The sequence below is a fragment of the Podarcis muralis genome, chromosome 10, assembly GCF_964188315.1.
Source record: "Podarcis muralis chromosome 10, rPodMur119.hap1.1, whole genome shotgun sequence".
NCBI classification, from domain to species: Eukaryota; Metazoa; Chordata; class Lepidosauria; order Squamata; family Lacertidae; genus Podarcis; species Podarcis muralis.
This window is the reverse complement of record NC_135664.1, coordinates 50,968,505-50,992,459: the sequence shown is the minus strand read 5'-3', so window position 1 is coordinate 50,992,459 and position 23,955 is coordinate 50,968,505. Positions and strand designations below refer to the sequence as shown.

Sequence of the window (23,955 nt, the reverse complement as noted above, 5' to 3'; positions counted from 1 at the left end):
ATTTTAGGGGAAAAAATCACACTAAAATCCTGATGAATTTACATGAGGTTGTTTTTTTTTAATCACAAATTGTTGCAGAAGTGTGGAAAACTGAATTTAGGATTAGGAAAATTAGAAAGTCTTCTCTCAGGTCTGCACCCCAAAGCATCGCCCCCATAGGCCTAGCATGTTGCTGATTTGCCCTCTAGATGAGGCCAGCACAGTGACATCACCTGACCAGGGAGCAGCAACACTCCCAGCGATTGTGCTGCACGAGCACTGCAAAATAGCTCTGCTACGGATGGTGGTGAGGAGAGACATTTCAAAGCATCCAGCCCACTCTCTTCACAGCATTCACTGAAAGAACAAATGCTATAGCCTCATCTATTACGGGTATTTGCACCTCTCCTTGCCAATGACAATAACACACAATACAAGTGTTGTGGGAGGAATGTAATAAAGAAAAACAGTTTAAAAAAGATAGTGAAAAACAACTGAAAGGTGCAAGAGGAAATAAAATGGCTAAAAGCTTCTTTGGTAGGGATATTATTTATTGATTTTAGCTGAAAGAGAGAATCTCCAACCCGAATCAATGAATAACAACAACTTACTAACAGTGCGTGGAAAGATTATTTTTTCTCATGTCAGGCCAATTGCTTTCCCCTTTCTGAATAAAGATGGGCATCCCTGTCTATCAATACAGCGTGTTCCCTGAATGGATCCAAAAAAGCGAAACAGATGCTCAACTGCTGCATTGTTGCCAGCAAAACAGTGCTGAGCTGCAGTTCGCTCCTTTGAATTAAAATCCTGGAGGGAAAACATACACAGCCTCATTTCCTTCTCTAATTCATTGTGGCATTCACACAGGATTTGTGTGAGATTCTTTTCTTCGTCTTTGTTTAACTCAAAAGGCATGCACGAAAGCCCCAAGCCCCACCACCCCAAGAAATGTTCTCCAAATTAAAAATCAATAGAACAGGCGCTGGTGAACGTGGCGAATGATGACTGAATGTGCTAGATGCATAAGCTAGCAGCCAAACAGTGCAGTGGTTTTTGTGGGCTTATGCTCATTTCTACAGCAAAATCAGCATGCATTTAGTCAGCCTAAGTTCCTAGGGTCTCCCTGTGGAGGAACACTGACCTTTCTGTGTAGTCAACTAGAGGGACAGAGGTGTTGCACATGCCTCATGTTCTGCTAGGTATGTGCTCTGCCTAATGCAGTGCTGACTGCTTGCTTCTTTTGAAGACAGGCCTCTTCCTTCCTAGAACTAACTCAACCAACAGCAGGGAGGAAGGAGGGCCTCAGGTATTGGGATGGGGGGATTCTGATGCTGCATTTCAGATGAGATGCTCTTGGTTTCGGAACAGAAGTGATGCACATTTTACAGGCTGCTCAAAATCTCTGTGAATGCACATTCCGGGTTTATCCAGGCTCTCGGGATGCAGCCGCTTAAAAACCAAATTTGACAGGATAAAAATTGCCAGCTCAATACAGCTTCTGCTCAAAGAAAATTACGAGTGTGCCCAAAGCAAAAGCAAGACAGAAAAAGCATGGGCTATCAAGGACAGCGGTAGCTCTAGGACAGGAGCATGGAAGAGGATCTAGCTAGTGGGCCAGAACTTGATTTCCACTTCCACCCCTGCAGTACAAGTGTGCATCTTTCCTTGAGAAGCACTACTCCCCTGAGAAGCATGACTCAAGGGGCTTTGCAAGCATCAAAACCACTTTAATCCAAGACTCACCTTTACTTATCCCACTCCTAACATCATATATGGCACCAGGGTGGGCATGGCTTGGCCTAAACACCCTTATGGACCAAATGGAGAGGTCCACATATACTGTAGAACAAATAACCTATTTTGTAAAATCCCCAGCAAAGCAAGTGGTACAGAAGGTAAGGGAGAACTGACAAAAACCCTCTGCTTGAGTCACCAATCAATGTTATCTAGGTTCTTTCCTTTCCTGACTCACCACATGTTTTTTTACACTCATTTACACTTTTGATGTATTTTAAATGAACTCAAATGACTGGATTGACATTGTTATACAGCATTGTCATGTACCATAAGTATGAATTGCTGTGCTTAGGTTGCCTATCCTGTATAGTACTTTGAACATGGTGTATTTTGGGGAACTGATGCTAACTACCAGCTAGGGTGGATCAGGCCATTTCCGGGGTCGTAACTTCCTACCCTGCACCCGAGCACTGAAGTCTCTGACTCATCATGTCCCTGTTTCTGTACAAAACAACTGTTGGTGCTTTCCACAAGAAGGAAAGAAAATGGCACTCATTTACTGTCAGTGAATCCCAAATGTTCTTTTCCCCACCGACATAAGACCTTGTGAAATTTTCTTGAACTCATTAGCTGGTGCTAATTGCATTTTCCAGAGTTCTTGGTGGGATAGTAAAATGGCATTTCTTACCTGTCCATTGAGAGTTGAGCCACCAGCGTTACATCAGTGTTGTCTGGAGCAGACTCATACTCGTAATGTAAAAAATACAAGTGGGTGCGATGGACAGTGAAACGCTCCCGTCTAAACTCATAACACAGGTCATCTTCATCCAACTCAGACAGCTGTTTCTGGAGCTGTAGTGGGGGCAGGGTAGTGGAGGGGGAAACCACAAGTATATATATTACTAAATCTCTTTTAGTGAAGGGAAGTCGTTTGTTAAGAAGATTAGGTGCCTCACTAGCATCTTGTCACTTTCATTCATTGCATGTATGAACTTTCTCGCAGACCCCAAAGTCATCTCACTTACAGATCCTAAAAGAAACAGAAGGCCTACTTCGCACAATGCATAATTAACTTACAGAACTCATTAACCAAGCATATTTTTATAGTGGCCATCAGAACAAATAAACTTTTTAAAAGGAACACGGGAAGTTGCCTTATACTGAATCAGATCATTGGTCCAGCTAATTCAGTAGTTCACATGGGTAGTGACTCTCCAGGTTTTCAAAAAGGAAACATTCCCAGCCCTACCTGGAGATACCAGGGATTGAACCTGGAACCATCTGCATGCAAAGTAAAGCCCTTCCAGCAGCACTGGGTATGTCAGTGGAAACTAGCCAGGATAGCAAAAAAACAACAACTCATCTAAGGTTTTTGAGAGAAGCTAAAGATTAACCACTGGGAGGGGAATACATGTATATCATCACCATCATATCCTCCTATGAACTTTCTGAAGACATATGGGCTGGCAAAATTCTGCCTCTGTATATGCTGTTCTGGATCCAGCCTTGTTGCAGCAGTGATATAGCAAGATTTACTTTTAGGCAGTGCACCAAATACTCTAGTTTCTGTCAGGGATACTTGAAAGCTATGCCATTGGCATTCTGGAAAAAACACATCAAGGGTTCCTACGGCTGCAGGTATGTTTTCTTTCGAAGAGCCATCCTCAAAATTCATGCATGACTAAATGGCTCACCAAACAAAACAGCAGAAGAATTGATTATAGTTTGGGGGTTGTATTTGCTCTTGGCCAACCTTCCAAGGGCCCCATGCCAGTGGTGGGTGTGGTCACCTCACACCTTCTCATGCACGAACAGAGGACATACCCACCAGCAGACACATTCAGCACAGACCCGCTCTTCCCATTCTCAACCTTGGATCAGCCGAGCAGGGGGATTATTGTCCTCTCTCCAGTCATCAAATGATCAACTGATGGCCAGAGATGTATCCTCATCTTCCTTTAAAAAAAGTCTTTGAGTTGCACACACATCCCCGCCCACTACACCATTGGCCATGCCCAGATATTATGAAAGCTGTAGCCTATAAAGTGATGGCTGATTTTCTCCAATCCTTGTCTCCATGTGTTTCTTCCTCTCTTTCTCTGTCCTACTCTAGTCACCACTGTGGGCACAAATTCTCCATCATCTTACATTTCATTCACCACTGAAAACCTCAGTTCATCACACCCTCGTTCATTTCATTCCCCTAAGCACAAATAACATTTTAAATAAAGCCAGAAATGACTAGATGAAACATCTTAATTTCCTTCCATGGAAAGACATTAGCATTCTCCCCTTATCAGTTCTATTCATCAGCCTAAGTAGAAATGGTTAGAAGAGCTGTACCATACCACTCCTTCGAGATATCATAGTATCTTCTTCTTTTTTTAATTTCACAAATAGCCAAGCTATAAGTTGGTAATTGCAAAGTAGCCATTATCTAGGTAGTCACTGAGTGATTATCAGATTACTTTAGGCTTCTAAGATAAAAGGATATAACAACTTAATTATGAGCTATGGAATAGCACTATGGACTAAATTATGTCTCTGACTACTGCAGAGGAATGGAATAAAGAAAGATCGCATTTCATGCCCTAGTATTTTAACCGGGGGTGGGATGGAGCCAGAAGGGGACCAAATGCAGGTTTAATATTTATGTAACATCTTTCCACAGTGGAAATGTTACGTTATATTAATTAATTAATTAAATTTATATCCTGCCCTTCCTCTCGAAGGAGCCCAGGATGCAAAAAAAGAGGGGGGAATTGTCTCTTAGGGACAATTCCAATACAGAGCTAGCCAGATTCTGTATATATGCCCCCCCCCCCTTGATCTGCAGATGGTGGCCCAGAAATGTATTTTTGTCCAACAGAAACCCTTCATTAGTGTTCAAGCTTGACCATAAAGTCTGTGCTGTCTTTCAATGAGAACCTCTCATTTAAGGAGCACATATGCTCAAATATTATCAGGGCATCACATATGAAATCCAGGAGAAGGAATGTAATGAACAACATGTAGTGAAAGGGTGTGTGTCGTCGCCGCATCTGCTGGCCCTGCATTGTCTCCCTTGCCGGCCAGCCCCATACTACCCAAGTCTGCAAAGGTTTTAACTGGTATGCTTCACATTTAAGTTTCCTGAACACAATTTGTGACAAGCCAATACATTTTGACCAGAGTGTTACGCTACTCAGTTTCTCGGTGATCTAGAGATAAGCAAGAAATCATAAAGTTTGATAAAAGTTGTGTGCCTCCTTGGTATCTTAGGCTTCAGCACATTTAACTTCCAAATTCCTCAGCAACTTTTTCGACTCAAGACCTAAAGCCTCAGATGCTGATTCTGCTCACTCTGCTGAAGAGGATCCTTGTATTCTCTTTAAATTATGCCAAAGAGCAAGTAATAATGCAACTCATATTTTGAATAATTATAGCCTAATCTATGTGAAAGATGCATGCAATTAGTCTGTATCCTCAATGTGTCTACAGTGTTATTAAATTACAATGCATGACCAGAAAACTGGCAGGACATGAACAAATTTGCTGAATTATACACATATTAGTTATATACCCAAATTTATAATGAAATGCAGGTTCCAACCTATGCATTTGACGTGCCCTTTAAATGCTGTGTTTAGGCAAACATCTTCGTAACTTCTGTTCATGATATAAAGAAGTGTAAGAAGATTTCCATTTACAGTGGTACCTCGGGTTAAGTACTTAATTAGTTCCGGAGGTCCGTTCTTAATCTGAAACTGTTCTTAACCTGAAGCACCACTTTAGCTAATGGGGCCTCCGGCTGCTGCTGCACCGCCAGAGCACAATTTCTGTTCTGATCCTGAAGCAAAGTTCTTAACCCGAGGTACTATTTCTAGGTTAGTGGAGTCTGTAACCTGAAGCGTATGTAACCCGAGGTACCACTGTATAAGAACAAGCTTTAGATAAAGGGGACCGTGCAGCTGTCCAAGTGGGCAGTTTCTTACTGATTGTACGTATTAAGCTGGAATAATTTTTAAAGCCCTTGCAATCCTCCTTCAATAATCCCCCCCCCCAAGAGAATGGTTCCACAGATACAGGTGGAAACTACTTTCATTAGATTTTGAATAAAATAATGTAGAATGTGTAAGAAATACAAAACAAAAAACTACCAAAGAGATAACAGATTTCTACCAGCTCAAAAAGAAAATAAGAGGAGATAAAGGATATTTTCTAACTTAGTTATTTGGACAGTGAACTGGGGCATGCGTCTCAACTTCAGATCAGAGGAAACTGCTTTTGAGTTGGACCTAGACTAGGGATGGGGAATTTGTGGACTTCCAGGTGTTGTTGGACTTCACTCTCGTGAATCCCAGCCAGCTTGGTCAATGAACAGAGACATTAGAAATTGTAACCTAACTCATCAGTGGTGGAGGGTGACTCCCTATCCTTAGCTTAGACAGACATACTGTAATCCATCTACCTAGACAGTTGATTAGCTGCTCCTTGCTGTCTATCACAAAAAACCTTAAACAAGCAGACACGATAGTCCGTGAAACAAATGCTACTACATGAGGGCTGGTTTGCTGTACATGCAATCAACTGAAAGCTGATGTGACAAATTGCATATGTTCACCTTTTGACTGTTAGTCGCCTGCTACATTTGGTCTTCTATAGCAGCTTCATGATATATTAATATTCACACAAGCCATATGGGAAAATGGGCCAAACGATTGCACAGCTAATTCTGCATATTCAAGGGGACTTTGGGTCTTCTACCTCCAGACAGCAGGTCCTTGCGCACCATGCCACAAACTGAGGTGGTCTTTCAAATGCAGATTATAACACAACACAGCTTTCTCCTATTCAAAGAAGGAGAAGAAGAAATTTGCACTAGACATGCCCAAGTCAAAGGACAAGCTAAGCCTACCATGGCCAACCTTCTGTTTTAGAATTCTCAGTACGTTAATTAACTACCAAAGCTGAAAACAACAACTCCTCAAAGAAATATTTATAGCCTGGGGGTGTTGTACAGAATGGGCCCTACCATTAGGCTGAAGGAGGCAGCTGCCTTAGGCAGCTAGTTTTAGGTAACATGAAAGGGCAGCAAACTGATGGTTATTTAACTTATTATTGTACTGCATTTGTACTGCTGGGAAGGGAGAAAGGTGCTTGTGGGATTTTGTGCCCCAGGTGCCAAAATAACTTGACCAGCCTTGGGAACTGTGCACCCTGACACGGGAGGAAAGAGCTATCTGCTGCTCTGCCTCAGGCAGCAAAATGTCTTGAGCTGGCCTGCTTGTCCGCATGGACCTAATTGTGAGATTAAAGGCTGTCCTTGATGGATACAGTTATCTTTCAGTGCACAGTAACTTCCAACTTCTTTTGCAAATGGATTTTTTTAATTAGGGGAAGAAAAGCTTAAAACTCTCCCCCAACATCTCATAACAGCAATGAGCACAAATCTCCTTCTAAACCAGTTTAAGGTCTTGCACTTGCAGAGCTGCTCTTACTGCTCTAATTAACATGGCTCCCTCTTTTGAAAGGAGGATTATTATTAATGCCAGTAGGCGGTCATAGTTTTACAGCTTATGGTGAAATACCAGAGAGGACGAGGTTTCTGAACCTTTCTGAATCTTCAGTAACTGCACAGAAGAGGGGCTGTTGACAAGTCTGGTATTTCTCTCCCCCAAAACACTGAGGCAGGACAAGTGCATCATCCGAAATTATCTCTTCCCAACAATTTACAAGCACAGGAACCCTGCTCTCTAGTCAACACTTTTGTCTCCTTCCCAACTTCCAGTACAGTTCAAATTAGTGCATCTACAGCCCTGCTATGAAGGCTGAAGAACACGGGGAAGCTGCCCAATACTGTGTCAGACCACTGGTCCACCTAGGTCAGTATTGTCAACACGGATTGGCAGTGGCTCTCCAGGGTTTCAAACAAGAGTCTCTCCTACCCTACACGGAGAAACTGATGATTGAACTCAGGACATTCTGCATGCAAGGCAAGTACTCTACCACTACAGCTGTTGGGGTAGAAAATGGGTGGCATAAAGATGGCTGCACCAGCCTAGAAGTGGTGCAGTGATTGGGCTCATATCAGGCCTGGTGGCATATTGTCACATCAGTGAAACTGGTTTGGGATCCAGGCCATTTTTGTCCCTCCCACTCAACACCCCCTAATGGCCTGTTCCAAGCTCATAATGGCCTGTTCCAAGCTCATAATGGCCTGTTCCAAGCTCTTCCACTTCCAGTGAAGATCTGGCTGGTGGCATTTTTTACCCACTGGAAAGGGAAGTGCTGTACTGATGGCGTGTCCCTTGGGCCACTCTGTTGGCAGTGACTGGAGGGAGGCAGGATTAGCTAGCACAGCTGTGTAGGGGAACACCTCTGCCCAATCCAACCCCCCACCTCAAACAACAGGGCTTGGATTGCTCTGATAGTCACAGAACTCTGTGTTCCATGTTCTGCATGGTTATAAACTTTCTCTCACACACAGCAAGCATGCTGTGCTTTGCCTTTACAGCTTTCACTGGTTGTTTTTTTCTATGGCTAGCCAAAACACATACCTGCTGTGGCTCTTCTGTGGCTCTCCATTTAGGGGAAAGGGGACTTTTTTGTATGTGTGCCTATATACAAATAGTTGTGTCGGTTGTCTGCTTATATCAGTTTAATTTAACTTATGTGGTTCTATGGTGTGTTTTTTATTTTTAAAAAAACTTCAGCTTGCTGAAAGCAAACAAACCTTTGAATCAAGCCGAGCAATTTAGAAGTGCATATACAACCTTAGCTTTAAAAGCAAGTCTCCATTTGGGCTGCATTATTCCGAAGGAATTGTCCAGGAACTTCTATGAAGGAGCTGTTAAAATGTTCTGCATTCCAAAACAGGCTCTAGATAGGCAATGCTATTCCACTGGTGTGCAGAGACTAATTGCAACAGTATTTTTCGTCTTGTTGATCATGCGCTCCCAGGCACAGCAGTTAGCTGGTCTGAATTTATAATCGGAGTGGTTTCAGCAGCTTTTAATTTTCCTGCTGTTTCCTGCCCTCAGCTGCTGTGCTTTCAGTTCAGTCTCTGCTCTGAGTATCCCTACAGTACATTCTAAAGTTAAAGGATCTACCCTGCCTCATCCACATTTTCCAGGCTGCTCCTTGGAGACACTGAAAAGGAACCGTGAGCGGACCCCCATTTTGTGTGCCATTTCCAGGCCTAACTTCATGTTGTGCTTTGGTGGTTCTGCCTCTGGAACATATTTTGAAGTATGTGTTATGAGAAGTGATGCTAATCAGGAAGGGTGGTTGCCATGGTGACCGCAACATGAGTATATGTGGATCCTGTTTTTGACCCCTGCCCACTAGCTACTAGTCTACCACACAAGACTTTGGGGACAGAAAAAGTGACGTGAACAGCGACTTCAACCAATTATTATATGATTATATTACATCCTTATTTACAGGTTGTCTAGTAGGACACAGCCCTCACAAGAAGGCTTACGTAATCAATCAGTATTTCCCCATAAGCTAGTCCTTACTCAGGACAGGAAAGTTCCTCAAATGCCTACATTTTGGCAATTTCCAACATGTTTGCACTAGACTTGAACAGAACTGAATAAATCCTCAAAACTCCATGTATAAAAATCGGATCCCACAGTGGCTGGGCAATCAAGTGGCTGGGATTTTTCCCCCTGGCACAGCTCTTTCTGGAGGTAATTAAGCATTCTTTGTTACTCGCAGGGTAATTCCCTTAAAACTGGTAACATGCAAGTTCTTTCAGCCACAAAAGTGCTCTACCCTGCACCACAGCTTTTATCACTGCCACTGCTCTCAGTAGTTTTGGTGCTTCATCATATGAATGCCCCTGACAGAAGTCGCTGCAAAAAGAAAAAAAGTGAATACGGAATGAATATGAGGCCTTTACTAGAGAAATTATATCTTGCCTTACAGCTTTTGCTGTGAAGTCACAACTGGGTATACTAAACATACTACAGAACAACCCTGCACTTTACAAGTAGGTCCTCTGGTAATGGAATGCTGGACATAAACATTAAAGGCCTATAGAAAGCTCATAAATAAGATATTATAGTGTGCATTGCTTTTATGACTTTCATTGGAAACTTACTTTCAGCATTAAAATAAGAAGAGGCGGGGAAGAGGAGGATGAGACGGGCAACAATGCTTGATCTAAAGGCCACTAATCCTGCTGAGGTCCTTTCCACTTACTTCAAGGGCTGTAAATTCCCCCTTCCACGTTTCATGCCATGCATGAGATATGGAGCAAATTAGTGCAGAACCCTTGTTAAATCTGGTGGCTCATTTAGCAACTGTGAAAGCAAAGTCACCAGATGACACGGGTGGTGCATCACATATATTAGGCAGCATAAAAAACCCTTCAATAGTTTCCATTTTACAGGCCCTGCACTTAGCACAAAACACTTCTTTTTCTTACCATAATTTCCCTTTTTGTACCAAATGTGCTCCGCTGTTGCATTTGAACTAATGGTATCAGATCTTTCCCCTTCCCTCCATCTGTCCAAACCCAAGCATGCAAGTTCAGTTGCCACAACAGAGATTAAATATATATATTTAATGTCAGGAGACTCATATCCCTCCTCTATAGAAAGCAAAGAAGCAGTAGGATAACCAAACTGTAAACATGAGGAAGGAAAGAAAACGTTACGAAGCCCGATAACAGTCACATGCTACAATAAGCTACCATTGACAAACATTTCCAGCATCTCCGCTCTGAAGTCAAGTATGTCATGTTCTTGGGCTTCTTCCCTTGATAATCTCTGCCATCTGTGTGCTTGTTATAACTAAAATGAATTCTTCTAGTAAGCTTTTCAGGACATTCCATCACATTAACTCCCACGTCTCAATCTCTCCTTATGTGTTGCTATGATCAGGTACTGGCAACTTCACACAGGGGGATGCTGAATTGGGTTTTTCCAAAGAAAGCTTGGTTTTAAAAATGTTAAAGAGGGGGAAGAACTGTTTTGACATATAGGAAACTGTTGGTGTTGATGATGATGACCAGCCCTTCACTATGAGGTCCCAGGATGGGTTACGGCACAGTATCAAAAACAGTTTAAAACAACTCACAGTCACAAAAACAATGTGGGTATTAAAAATTTCCATTCCAAGTATCAAAAGCCAGGGTAAAGAGGCGCCTCTTCAGCATTTGCCAGAAGCGGTGCAATGAAATGCCTATTTCTTGTAAGGAAGAATGTTTCAGAACAGGAAGGGGGAATTGGTGGCCCTCCAGATGATGTTGGAAAACAACTCTCACCAGTTCTGACTACCTGTGATGCTGGCTGGGGCTGATGGAAGCTGCATCCCAACAGTACCTGGAGGGCCAGAGGGTCCCCATCCTATTTTAGATCTCAAATTTTACTGACAGGAAGAATGTACAAATTTAATACATAATAATAATGTTGAAGACAGCGTGAGACTTTGCTCTGCCCACCAAAATCAAGAAACATATTTCAATGGTAAGCAAAAGACTTGGTTTCAGAAATTAGGCCCCTGGTTTCCCCTGTTGTTGTTCTTGTTTAAATATTTACTTAAACTTCCAGCCTATCCTGTTTCAAATGCTTCTGATGTCAAACCATTACGTGAAAATGGTGTTCTATCCCTGGAGCAACTACAAAATCATTTTAGCATCTGTGAATGATCTCCTTCACCACAACCCACAGTACGAAAACTCAAACTAGGGAGGGAAATCACAAAAAGAAGAAACCACCAGCATGCAGCAGAATGCATAATATACAGGAGAAATGAGCTACTTTGCATACAGGCAAAAAACAAGGAGCATAAGGAAAAAACTATAAATCTAATTTATGCTCTCTGTAATGCCTCTTCTTAACACTAGTGTGCTGTAATGAGGCCAAAGCATAACTGAGGGCAGTATAAAACCTATTGAACTCCATTAGGTATTTAACAGATATTTGCATTCCAAACAAGCTCTCTTAATTACAAATTAAATTCTAAATGCAATACCTCTAATAACATGAAGTTGCTAAGTTGTAATAGCTTACATATTGAAATGACCCCTTGAGGGTAAATTCTGACACAGCCAGATTGCAAGTGACAGGCATAAGCCATTGATCTTGTAAACAATGAAAGCTACCATTCAACCAACCCTCAAATTATCTGAGGCAGAGCTGTTTTAAATCCTGTACTAGTATTTTCTCTTGTGTGGGGCTAGCCTGCCCACCGGGCAAATGTAATTGCCACCCCTCCCAGCACCAGAACTACAAGCAGAACATTTTGGCGAATTGGCACTAACATTCCCAGCGGGAACATAGGAAGCTGCCTTATTATCCTGGCTCCCACCCAGATCATGATGAGAGAGGCTCTTACTTGAGAGTGAGGAAGAGATCTTCATTGAGACAAATAAGATATACAAGCTCAGCAAAATTTAGTGATCACAATAGCAGCTACGCTCAGGTTAGCTTCCAGGAAATGAAAGGTTAGCCAGGCTAGAAGCAGCAGGTCAAGTCCAAGGAGTCAAAGATCAGGGAAAGGAGGCCAGAACTGCACAGGAAAAATGGAGTTGTCCCAATGGGGTGCAATGCCCACCTGCCAAGCTTTTAAAGGTGGGTCAAGGGCACCCACTTGCAAGGCTCTTGTACCCAGGTCTCAGCCCCCCCCCATGTCTTCCTTCTGTTTTTCCTCCTTGTCCATCTCAGTCTGCCATTCCTGAGCCTGGTGATGCCTCAAGACTCATGACAGGACATTGGTCTATCAAGCTCAGTATTGTCTACACTGGCTGGCAGGAGCAAACCAGGGTGTTAAACAGGAGATATTCCTCACCCATCCCTGGAGATGCCAGGGACTTTTTGCAGGCGAAGCAAAACTGAATGACAGCCCTTCTCTTGTAAGGAGCAGCCTCCATATGTGCTGCTGCCATCTATCTCTGAGCGTATTCTTTATTGTCTTACCTCCCCCAACTCAACTTGATCATTTGCTTTTTGGAAAAGGGAAATATTACAATGAATGAATGAATGACATTTGTATTCCATTCCATAAAGTTACCTCTGTGCTAAGGTATGCTACATAAGAGTGCTGTTAGCCAGGCTTTTAAAACATGGGGACAACTGACTTCACCTAGAAGTAGAGCATTCTGTGTCACTGGTCCCATGCTGAGGAATACTCTTCCAGCAAAGATCTGGCCAGCATCCTTGCTGCTAATTTTCAGACTTCTCTTCAAGCCTATCCAGCTGTGCTAAGTTTCTCAAGGTGAGCTAGTCATTTTTATCTTGTACTTGCCTATTTTGTTGATATTTTATATGAGAGGGCTATCTGTATATGTTTTAAAATAAATGAAATAAAAATAAATACATCGCAAGGCTTCCCTACTTGGTACACTGGTAGTCTGTGTTAACAATTTATGGCAAGTGACACAGTGGAGACTATAGGCTCACAACTAGAATTGCCATTTAAAGGAACAGCCCCCTCCCTTCTCTCCGTGGTTTTCAGATGTTAAGTTTTCAGACTTGTATTCTAAATGTTGTTCACGTAGTTGGAAAGATTTCTTTTTAAAATTGCAGGTTTTGTAAGGTATTTTGAAATATCTACTTAATTTCTTCTCTGTGTTGTTAGGAACACCTTTTAAGATATAAATAAAACTCCTCCTCACTTTATTGCAACTAAGAAAGGAGTACATTTATTGCTGGAATGCACTGAGCAGAAACTGAAAGGAACTAGTGAGCGAAAATAAACTTAGAATAAAAATAATGATGAACTACAGAGGCCTCATTGGAATGTATTGCGATAAAAATGAGATTTTGCTTCCTATTTTAACCAACCACAGCAATGTAGGATTATGTCCAAACCTAGCCAGATTATGCTTAGTCTTCATGGAGTGAGGAAATAAGCCAGCTTCAAACCATGGTATGTGAAGCTGGCTTGCTTTCATAAACCATAGCTAAAATCAACTGCAATTTATGGTTCAGAGACATTAAGATAAACAGTAGAAACTGGAAAGAAAAGTTTATAATCTTGTTCTCATGGTCACATTGACATAGGAGAAGGGAGCATACGAGCTCCAGGCTTGTATATTTTACGTCTAAACTGGGCCAGTGTGTTTGAGGGTTTAGTTTCTTTGTTTTTTTAAATGAAGTGAGAAACTGTAGTTCTATCTCATAAGTTACAGTTGTGTGTGTGGTGTGATGCTTGAACTGGGGGAGTATATCTAGAGGTATATGTAATTACCCTTGATTTTCAGATATGAAATTATGCACAATAGTTAGCTTCGTGAGTTCTAAAGCAACATGACCGTCTCTTTAAGAAGTCAAGAAGAGAAGGAAAATAACTCCAAAGGGCGGGTGGAGAATCAACAGTGCTCCCTCCAATTGCAAGTACAGATGCCTGGCCAGACTGGCATCTGAATCTTACACTGGTGACAGCACAGCCTCTTCCACTGCACCCGAGGACAGAAAGCTAGCTTGGGGGATGCAGGGCAAACAACAGAGCACACATAGCTCTGCCTGGCTACTGCTTCCCAATTCTCAACATCTGCTGCTGGAGGCATCCACCTCACTTTGCCTAATGATAAGGCTGGCCCTGGCACAGAGTACTAGATCTTCACTCTATGGTTGGTAAAAACATTTTCATTTTTGTTTTGCTGAGAGTTGTGAAACTCCACATGCTCAGAGTAGTGCTCGTAGTCCACAAAAGGTTATGCCATAAAATTTTGTTAACTTTTAAGATCCTACAGGACTTAATTTGCGGCACCTAATTTCATTGGGTGGGTGGGTGTCCTATTTTGGGAACTGCACCAGGACCCCCAACCACCCTAATTCAGCCTTGCATTTATTCACCATTTGTTTGAAGTGTGACCAGCTATATACATATAGGAAGCCTAAAAGTAATTGTTCAGTATGTATTCCTCTGCCATCAGCAAAGCCATCTTCCTCACAGGGTGGTTGTGAGCATAACACAAACAACAGTTATAAACTATCGTGCATATTAAATTGCAGAATTTAGGTAATGAGGAATTTTGGGGTGCCCAAACTCCTTTTCTTATAGGGGCACCTAAAATTATCTGCCTACCTTGTTTCTGCTAGTGAATTCTCTTGTAGGTGGCTTTGCAAAAGTCTGATTTAAATGCATCACGCACTAAATCCTGCCTCTAACATTTTAAACAAATTGATACTGCATACACAAAAGAACACACCTTTATATATAAATATCCCCGCATTTAACTTAAAAAGGACCACTTTGCCTGAGGGATTTGAATTGCAAGTTTTGTTCTACTTGTCCTGAACACTGCTATTGTGCTTCATAGTTACATGGAAGGAGGAAGAACTCAGCATATAGCTATTACGGAAGGAAACTAGCTGTAATTTCAAACAATTTCCCACAATAATTGCACCTTCAAACGCTTTCCCATTATACAGCTTGCAATATATATGCAGAAATACGAAGACACATAACTTTTCAAAAGTATAGGTCTAGCTACTTCGATCTCTTCATCATTTCAACAATGTAGGCTATTGAGACTGGGGGATGTTTTGTGAATCCAGTCTCTTTTCCATTGCATTTCTACTTGGGAGTGGGCAGGGAAAGAATCATAACTTAATGACAGATCACATGCTCTGTGTGCAAAAGGTCCCTGGTTTAATTCCCAGCCTCCCCCATTAGAATAATTTCAGGTATTAGGGCTGGAAAAGTCCTTGAATGGCTTGTGCCAGTCAGAGGGAAAGGAGGGTGGTAGAAAGTGAGAGACAGAGAAAAGAGGATGCCTCACCTACTTTTGGCTTGGCAGTCACCAACAAATTGCCGATGAAGACACAAGGCCCATGGGAGAAAAGGGTTCCCCACACCTGCTTAAGGATACTGGAGGTTCTACCCCTTTTCTTGATAAATTTGTAAAATAATCTGTGGGAGTCAAGTCTGAATGACTGTTATGAACCAGTCTGTAGGTATCTGGGAAAGCTATCTTCTGAAAGTTGAGAGAGAGAGAGAGAGAGAGAGAGAGAGAGAGAGAGAGAGAGAGAAAGAAAGAAAGAAATGCAGGCAACGGACTCTACAACAAACCTGGGATACAAGCCCTCCTCCCTCCAAGTTGCAAAGGTCCATGCAAAACAAAAACCCACCCCCATCTTTAAGCCACATGCTTCCAACTTACATTTTCGCTGTTGACGTCAGCCTCACTGGGGCATCCAAAGAGTTCCCGCCTCAATAAATTCCCGTCATACTCTAGAAAAGTCAGGTAGAGGTTGCGGAAAAATTCAACGTGCTTGTTCTTTACTCTCAGCTTTTTGGGTGAGTTCCAATGGATCACCTAGGGGAAAAAACAAAGCAGGCATTCCGTCATGAAAACGCAGCCACATTTGCCTGTTGCCTTTAAGGAATATTTTTCTCATTATTGTTACAATCATTTTACTTCGTCCTTTCTCAGCGTTGGAATCTGAATGAGGATTGGAGTGGGGGGGGGCACTATTTAGGGTCCTCCACAGTTACCTTTTCTTCAAGGAAGCTGGAGAACACGAAGCAGTGGGAAAACATCCCTATCAAACAAGGACCTACAATAGGACTCTATCTCATACTCCTGCATCCTTACAAACAGTGGTGCATAACTTGAAGGCTTGCTGGGATGTGAATTTTCTGGAAAAGTTTGAATTTGAAAATTCAAGATTAGTTTGCACTGGAAATATTTTTTTCTCTGAGTGATATAATTTAGCATGCTTATTTTACTTGTATTGAGTAAACAAAGCCAAAACTTTTGAAACTGTCAAGCTTGCCTAATGTTTAGTTGCAGTTGGCACCCATCCACTGCTACTGATGAACTTATGAATTGGAAAAACCTTCTGCAGAAAAAAAATTAAGCACTGGGAAATTTTCTTCTCCACACCGCTGAAGTCTTGTGCTGCATTGTGCATGAATACCGTGTCCTGCCAGCTTCAACAGCTCACCTACTATGTCTTCAATAGAGGCCAGGCAGCCCATTTAAAAGGTGTCAGCCCACCATTCCCTACCCCCAGCCCAATCAACAAGCTACCATTCATTCTGCTTTGGCAACGTAATGGGGAGATGATAATAGGGTGAGAATTAAAGGCCCTGAAGAAAAACCTCCAGTGGGGATCAAGAAGTGACAGATTGGAACAAATTCATTTTATGGAGATTACATTTTAGGCATAAAATGGATTCTTTGTTTCAAGCATTAGCTTCTATGAATTCCAAAGAGGCCAAGATGTGTGTATGCATGGAGGAAGGGAGAGAGAGAGAGGATTTTGTTGGGAACTCTTCCAAACTGGGGCTCCTGAAGGCTTTGTACATCCATTAGAGAAATTACATGTAGGGGCGGCAGCACTCTGAGCAGCAAAAAAATTGCCAAGAGCTGAGTAAGCAGTGGCTGCAGTGCTGTATCACAGCTTTATTTAACTTCCTCGTGGCACTTCTTATTACTAATCTGAAAGCATCTTCCTTAGGCAATGAGACCAAACCTATTTGGAATTTCAGACTGCCGACTATGCAGCAAGGCCAAAACTAACCGCTGAGGGATAAAATGAGCTGTATAAACAAAAACAAGAAGAAATGAAGCCATCTCAAATCACTTAGGATCATACGCTACTTCATGTTCTCCAGTTTCATTGAAGAAAGGGTTTAACTGTGGAAGACCCTAAATGGTGCCTCCCCACTCCAATCCTCATTCAGTATGTGATGCTGGCTAAAACTTTGTCTGCTTGTAAAAAGGGATGTTTTTTGCTGCTTATGTGGAGTGTCTAGTTTTAGCTCCAAAAGACCAAGCCTCTGAGTGGTGCAGTGGGATGGTCATGTAATAAGGCACAGCAAAATTGTTTGCTGGTCTGCACTACATTCAAATCCTTCCGTGTGAATCACCCCTGGAGAAATAGGCTCATCTTCTTTTTTAGCCCATTGCATAAAACCTAAAAAGCAGAGTGTGTTAAAGCATTACTGAAATGAAGTTGCCTTCCTTGGTGGAAGCAGAAAAATAAGTGAATGCAAGCAAAGAATGCATAAGCTGCAGCTAAACAGCTTTAGAAGGATGCAAGTAAGTGATTTTGCCCAAATGGCAAAGGATGGGAATTATTGATCACCTAAAAGGTGGGGAGGAAGACTATTTTAAGAGCACAAAGGAGAAAACGAGGAAGGGAAAAGTAAGAACATTGCTATCATTTCAAGCTATAGTCCTCAAAACTAGAAGATAATTTTCTTTTCCAGTGTTCTCAGTAGAGCCTGACTGACTGCCACAAATTTTCAACCTGGGATTCTGAACTGAGCCAATATGTAGCTATTACTAATTATGATCAAAACAGCCATTCCTAAAACCAGTCTTTTAAAGAGCAATTTCCTGTTATTGGAGCAAACTGGGTTTCAACCCTGCAAAATAAATTCGGGCACTTTATTTGTTCAGGACTTTGAATGTTGCTGGAGCGGATCTGCCAAGCTCTACAGGAAAACCAGCCATCAGACAAGAAGAGGAGAATGATAGAAAAATAAAGGTTTTCGTTCAGTTGGATCCATCCACTCCACTCTTCTTGCTTTGGTAGAGTAGATCTAGAACCCATTTTTCTGACCTTGCAGGCAGCTACAATCAGAGCTGTGCACACATGGCCTTCCAAAAACTCACCACCATCTTTGCAGGCAGAGAAATTGTGGGGATCATTTCATTGAGTTTCTCCAAGGGAGTAGAACTTATACAATAGTTTCTAGGGGTTGGGCCTCAGCATTAGCAGAGACATTAATGCTGTTGGTGTAGCATTATGCTAGGGCATGGTGTGTGTGTGTGTGTGTGTGTGTGTGTGTGTGAGAGAGAGAGAGAGAGAGAGAGAGAGAGAGAGAGAGAGAGAGAGAGAGAGAAATTGCAGGGGAGTGAGAAAAAGAAAAATAGAGACAGAATTTTTCCTCAACTCAGCTCTAAACAGATTGTATTTATTTGGGGTCTGGAAATCCATTCGGTAGTGCATACCTCTGAGGACCAAAATGGTCTCTGGAAGCATGAAGCCCAAATTGAGTTAGAGATACTGTAAGCCCTGAACAGTTGGCATCTTTTAGATTTGTGGGTGCACTATGGCCAGTCTAGATATTTGTATTTGTCAACCTCAACTCTCCAGGCAGCTGTAAATTGAAAAGTTTTCGCATTTCCAAAAGCTAGTGGGTATCAAGAACTTGATATTCGTGATTTAATCGGAGCTGAAATGTGTGTCAGGAATCTGTATGTGAACAGATGTCCAAGAGAGCCTGGACTGGGTTGAATGAAAGTTGAATGAAATTGAATACTGTCCAGAATTTTTTTCTTTGAAGGATAGGCAGGTGTTAACATGGTTAAAGGACAGGAGGAAACAACCAAAATTTTAATAGTGCAGGGGTTGTTGTTGTTGTTGTTGTTGTTATTTTGTAATTAACACCCCTCCATTATTTTCTGCAAACACAGTAGGTGTGTTAGCTAGCAATGAAATTACAGGATGAACAATGACAAAAATCAAGATATAATAACTGCTGCAAAATCATTTAGTGCTTCAGGTGCTCAGTTCAACCAATAAAAATAAGTGATCTAGCTGGAAAGATAGCTGAGAAAGTGCAGTTCATTCTTTTGTATGGAGAAAGACTGGCAGGCTAGACTACAGGGATGGGAAACTGTGGCCCTTTGGATATTGTTGGATTCCAGCTCCCAACATTCCTGACCATTGGCTATACTGCCTGAGATGGATGGGAGTTATAGTCCAACAACCAACACACCCTTAATCTTTAACCCTGGACATGTCTTGCTATATCTGCAAGTTGTGTGGATATTACCACAAAGCACAAAGTGGTCCTGAATCATTCCAATCAGATTCCAGTTTCCAATCCATCAGAAAAAGATTTCCCAGAATTAGAAATCAATGATGCATGGATTTAGGAAAAAGAAAGAAAGATTGCATGGAAATGGCTCATTACTGGTACTCCATTGTTCAGGATTACTGTATGTTTTGTTGTAACAACCACTTGAGTTATATTTTTTAAGCTAATTTGTATAACCTACTATAACAGTTGCAGGGAGGGGGGTATTGTTCTGTTCTGTTCTTGTTTTACTGTGTATTATGTGTTTCTTATCTTGTATTTTTATGTAGTGGACCGCCCTGAGATCTATGGATGAAGGGCGGTATAGAAATGTAATAAATACATTAAAAAAATAAATATGTACTTGCAAGCCCAATATAGCACTATTCTGTATGTACTCCGCTCTTGTATTTGTGTTGGGGTTGTTGAAAAAAGGATAGTTATCATGCAGATAACTATTGGAGAAGCATATGTTCAGCATGAGGGACTAGCTGTGTGTGGTTCTTTGCGTTCTGGCCTATAGTCCTGTGTATACCCTTGTAACGTCACTCAGTGAGCTTCCTGCCTGAGTGGGGATTTGAACCCGGGTGTCCCATGCTGTGCCGTGCTGGCTCTCTCATATATAATATGACATTAAATATCAAATACCACCTATCTACAGCTACATATAGGACCAAAACTGTAATGTGTTATTTTTCACTTATAAAACCCCAACTCAGCTAGCCTTACTTTCTGAGAAATTCAAAAAAAACATGGCTAATTTCTATTTGTATTTTTCATGTTAACTGCCTTAAAGGGCAAATACTTCTTAAAGGTCACATGCTACTTAATTTGAGAAAATAAGATGGCCTTTTCAATGCTGTTGTTTCCCCCTCGCTTAGGTTTTATCAGAGAATATGCAGTTATTCTTTTAGTTTGTCTACTTCTTTTTTGAAATGTTAAGGCTGCAATCCTATACCCACTTGCTTGGGAGTTATTCAATGAGGCTTACTTCCAAGTAGACATGTAAGGTGAATTACAGTTGCATTGTTAAGATGAATATGAATTTCCCACAGACTGACATAAATATAGTACACTGTCTACCACTGATAAATTGTATAGTACAGCGGTGGTAATTATGTTTTGGTAACTATGAAACCAGCATAGTGTAGCAGTCAAGAGAATGAGTGCAGAGTTTTAAGTTCATATTTCAGCTCAGCTGTTAATTTGCTGGTGGCCTCCCCAAACCGTCTGGCCATGGAAATGCTGTCAATTGACAATATACCTTGTATGAAGAGAACAGTCCTTCATTGAGGAAGTGAGCTTATCACGGTGCTTGGATCAAAGACACGAGGAGCCCAGTTTTGGACAGAAGGGCTCCATTAACATTTTTCAGCTGCCACGATTGTTTTGCTAAGCTAGAGAGTTTCCAGGACACCATTGCAATGAGTCAGCTCGGTCTTCAGTTGCAGTTGGACTTGCAAGAGGTTCAGCAGGTGAAAAATGTTTGAGGTGAATCTGAAATGACTGTTTTGGGTTAAGGCCTCTGAAAAATGCAAATATTAGCAGACAAGTTTCACCAGGTTGTTCCAGTTTGGAAAACATGGCCGAGGAAGACAGGGTGACTCACATCCAGCTAGTTCATTTTTCATATGGAGAGATTTGATTAGGATCACAATCCAAGCATCTGTTGGTTCAACATAGATTACATTCAAACTGATTGCAAATGCCAGGCAATGTATTTCTGGGGCAATTTCTTTTTGTTTTTAGAAAAATAAGAAGTTAAATGAATTTCTGTTGAACTATCCATTCTTCTTACCCCCACAAAAGAAAACTATGTCTTCTCTCATGATTTTGAATGTCCAGAATATCTATGTTGTATCCTTGACAACCAGCAAATTCTCTTGCCTGACTCACTCAGTGAGGTCACAACTCATTGTTGGGGAAAATCACAATTCATTAACTTGTTGTATAGGATTTCACTGCCGGGTGGTCTTTGTCAAAATGCTGCAACTGAAAATTCATTGCACAGAGAAAAACACATTATTGCTTGAAATGTAAAGAATCTAATCTGAATGTAGTCTCTATCCAAAAGTGCTGTTGACTGAGAATTAAATAGGACCTGCTGTATCCTACTGTATATACTACAGCAGGGGTAGCCAAGTTGGTGCTCTTCCTATGTTGCTAGACTACAGCTCCCAGCATCCATGATCATTGGTCATGCTGGTTAACATTGCTGGGATTTGGAGTTCAGCAATATCCGCAGGGCATCACATTGGCTAATCCTGCCCTCTATCAATGTACATAATATGAGTTTCATGTACCGAATTGGACTGAATATAAGCCACACTTTTTTTTCCAAATTCCGATCGTGAAAAGTTAAAGTGTGGCTTATATTCACGACCATACGCCGCTGGCAAAGCGGTGCGGCTCCCCCCTAGAAAGCAGCCCAGGAGCACGGGGCAACGGTGCACGTCCTGTCTGCCACTCCCAAGCCTCCCCCAAGCTGCCGAATTTTAAAGGTGCAGCTTATTTGTGGGTGTGGCTTATATTTGGGCCAATACAGTAGATAATTTTAATGTTTTCGCTTTCTTTTGTAAACTACTTAGAGGTTTTATTACAGTCAAGCGGTATGCAAATGTTGTTAAATGACTAAACTAAAATAAAAATTATCTCAACACCTCCTGCCAGCTATTATGCTATCTCACCATTCCCTAAGATGTGAAATACAGTCATACCTCAGGTTGAATACGCTTCGAGTTGAGCGTGTTCGAGTTGCGCTCCGCGGCAACCTGGAAGTAATGGAGCGCATTACTTCCGGGTTTCGCCGCTTGCGCAGACGCTCAAAATGACACCACACGCATGCACAGAAGAGACGAAAAGCGACGCACACGAGCGCAGATGTGCCGGCACTAGTTACGTTTGCATCTAGATGCGAACGGGGCTCCGGAACGGATTCAATTTGTACCTAGAGGTACCACTGTACTAGAAGCTATGTCTAGGCCAGCCTTCAGCAACTTCCTCCAAATAACTATAGCTCCCATCACCTGCATTGGGTGGCAGCCCCATATTGAATACAGTGTCTAGTCCTGCTCTGAGAAACTGCAGGGGGGAAGTGTGTCTCTTCATTCAAAAGAAGACAGCTGTTGTCAGAGTAAATGCAAAAGATGGCAGTACATAGTGTGTCAACAATGGCAGTAAAGACCAGGAAGCTCCCTTTGCCAGGAGTGCTGGGCAAGGTGAGCAGGGGGTAGGTAGTTTGTGCCTGTGTCCTTGGTAGCATTCTCCAGATGCTGGTCAGCGGAACTGACTGCTGGAGAAAGAAGTCTACTTGCTGCTTCATCATTAGGACAATGTATCAATCAGGTTTAAGCCACCTTAGATCTTGAGTTGGGAGCACAGAGGAAATTGTTTCCAAGGTATGGTGAAAAAGACTATAAATCTGAAGACAAATGACAAAAAGAGGGGGTGATATTTTAATTTACTTGGTTGGTTGATCACTACAAATTAACAGACTGTCTTAATTATCCATATCTCCTTATCTCCTGTTTGCTGTGATCTAATAAATATTTTCCGCATGCAACAACCCACTCACTCCCATTCAAGTGGAGCATTTTAAATCAGATGCTCAAGATAAGCTTGACTCATCTGAACTGAAAAGTTTCTCCACTCCTCATATATGGGGAGCCTCCAGTTTCATAACTCCTGCTGGGTACAGAACAGCTGTGATACTCCTATTGCACACACACAAGGCTATTTTCTTCTACCACCACTATGGGCAACAGGAGAGACCTGTTAAAACATGGAGTCCACTTCACTACTTAGCAGCTACATAGGTCTATCGCCCAAGATTGTGAACAGAGCAGCAGAGAAGTGCACCCATAGCAGAGCAACAGCCATTGATGAGGACACTCGAAGTCTGAAACATAAAGTTGGGTCACTGCAATGATGACAAATCCCCAAACCTCAGTGACTTCCAGGTCAAATGGAATTAAATGGATGCCTTTTCAGTTTGATAGGAATAATTTGGTTCTATCTGATTTGAGGAACGCAAAGGCCAGGTCCAGCTCAGTTTGGAATTTAAAATCTCCTTCTGTGTTTCCTTCTTCCCACACCATTCTTCTTAATCCTCTAACACCAATGTATACAATTCATCTTTTTCTCTTCCACCCACTGGAGGCTTCTGCTACATTTTTCTTCACTCCAGTGCTATTCAGTATAAAATACATAATGTGCCAAATATACTGTATTGTGCCATTTATTTTAAATGTCACTGGAACTTCCTAATTTCCAGGTTGTTGTTTTTTTAAAATCCACCCTGTGCTAAATATGTCAGCCACATTTTCTCCCTAAGGACTACATGCAAAGGCTGCTGATATGTGTTTGAACCAGGGATCCTGGCTTAAAACAAACTCTGGTTTCATAAACCATCTTTTGACAATGGCTTGTTAAAAAAAACACCATAGCCAAGTTTGCTTTAAAGTAAAACACTGATATGAATTA

At 41.8% G+C, this 23,955-nt stretch overlaps 1 protein-coding gene across 2 annotated transcripts in view; it reads right to left on the bottom strand.

Moving 5' to 3' along the window:
• LARGE1 (LARGE xylosyl- and glucuronyltransferase 1) overlaps positions 1-23,955 on the bottom strand; it is a 309,421-nt gene that overhangs the window by 25,609 nt on the left and 259,857 nt on the right. For both annotated transcript variants that reach the window (XM_028745321.2, XM_077935011.1), the window contains 2 exons: positions 15,818-15,973; positions 2,405-2,568 (listed from right to left, as the gene is read on the bottom strand). In XM_028745321.2, coding sequence (XP_028601154.1) covers positions 2,405-2,568; positions 15,818-15,973 — 320 coding nt within the window. The remainder of the gene's footprint in view (positions 1-2,404; positions 2,569-15,817; positions 15,974-23,955) is intronic.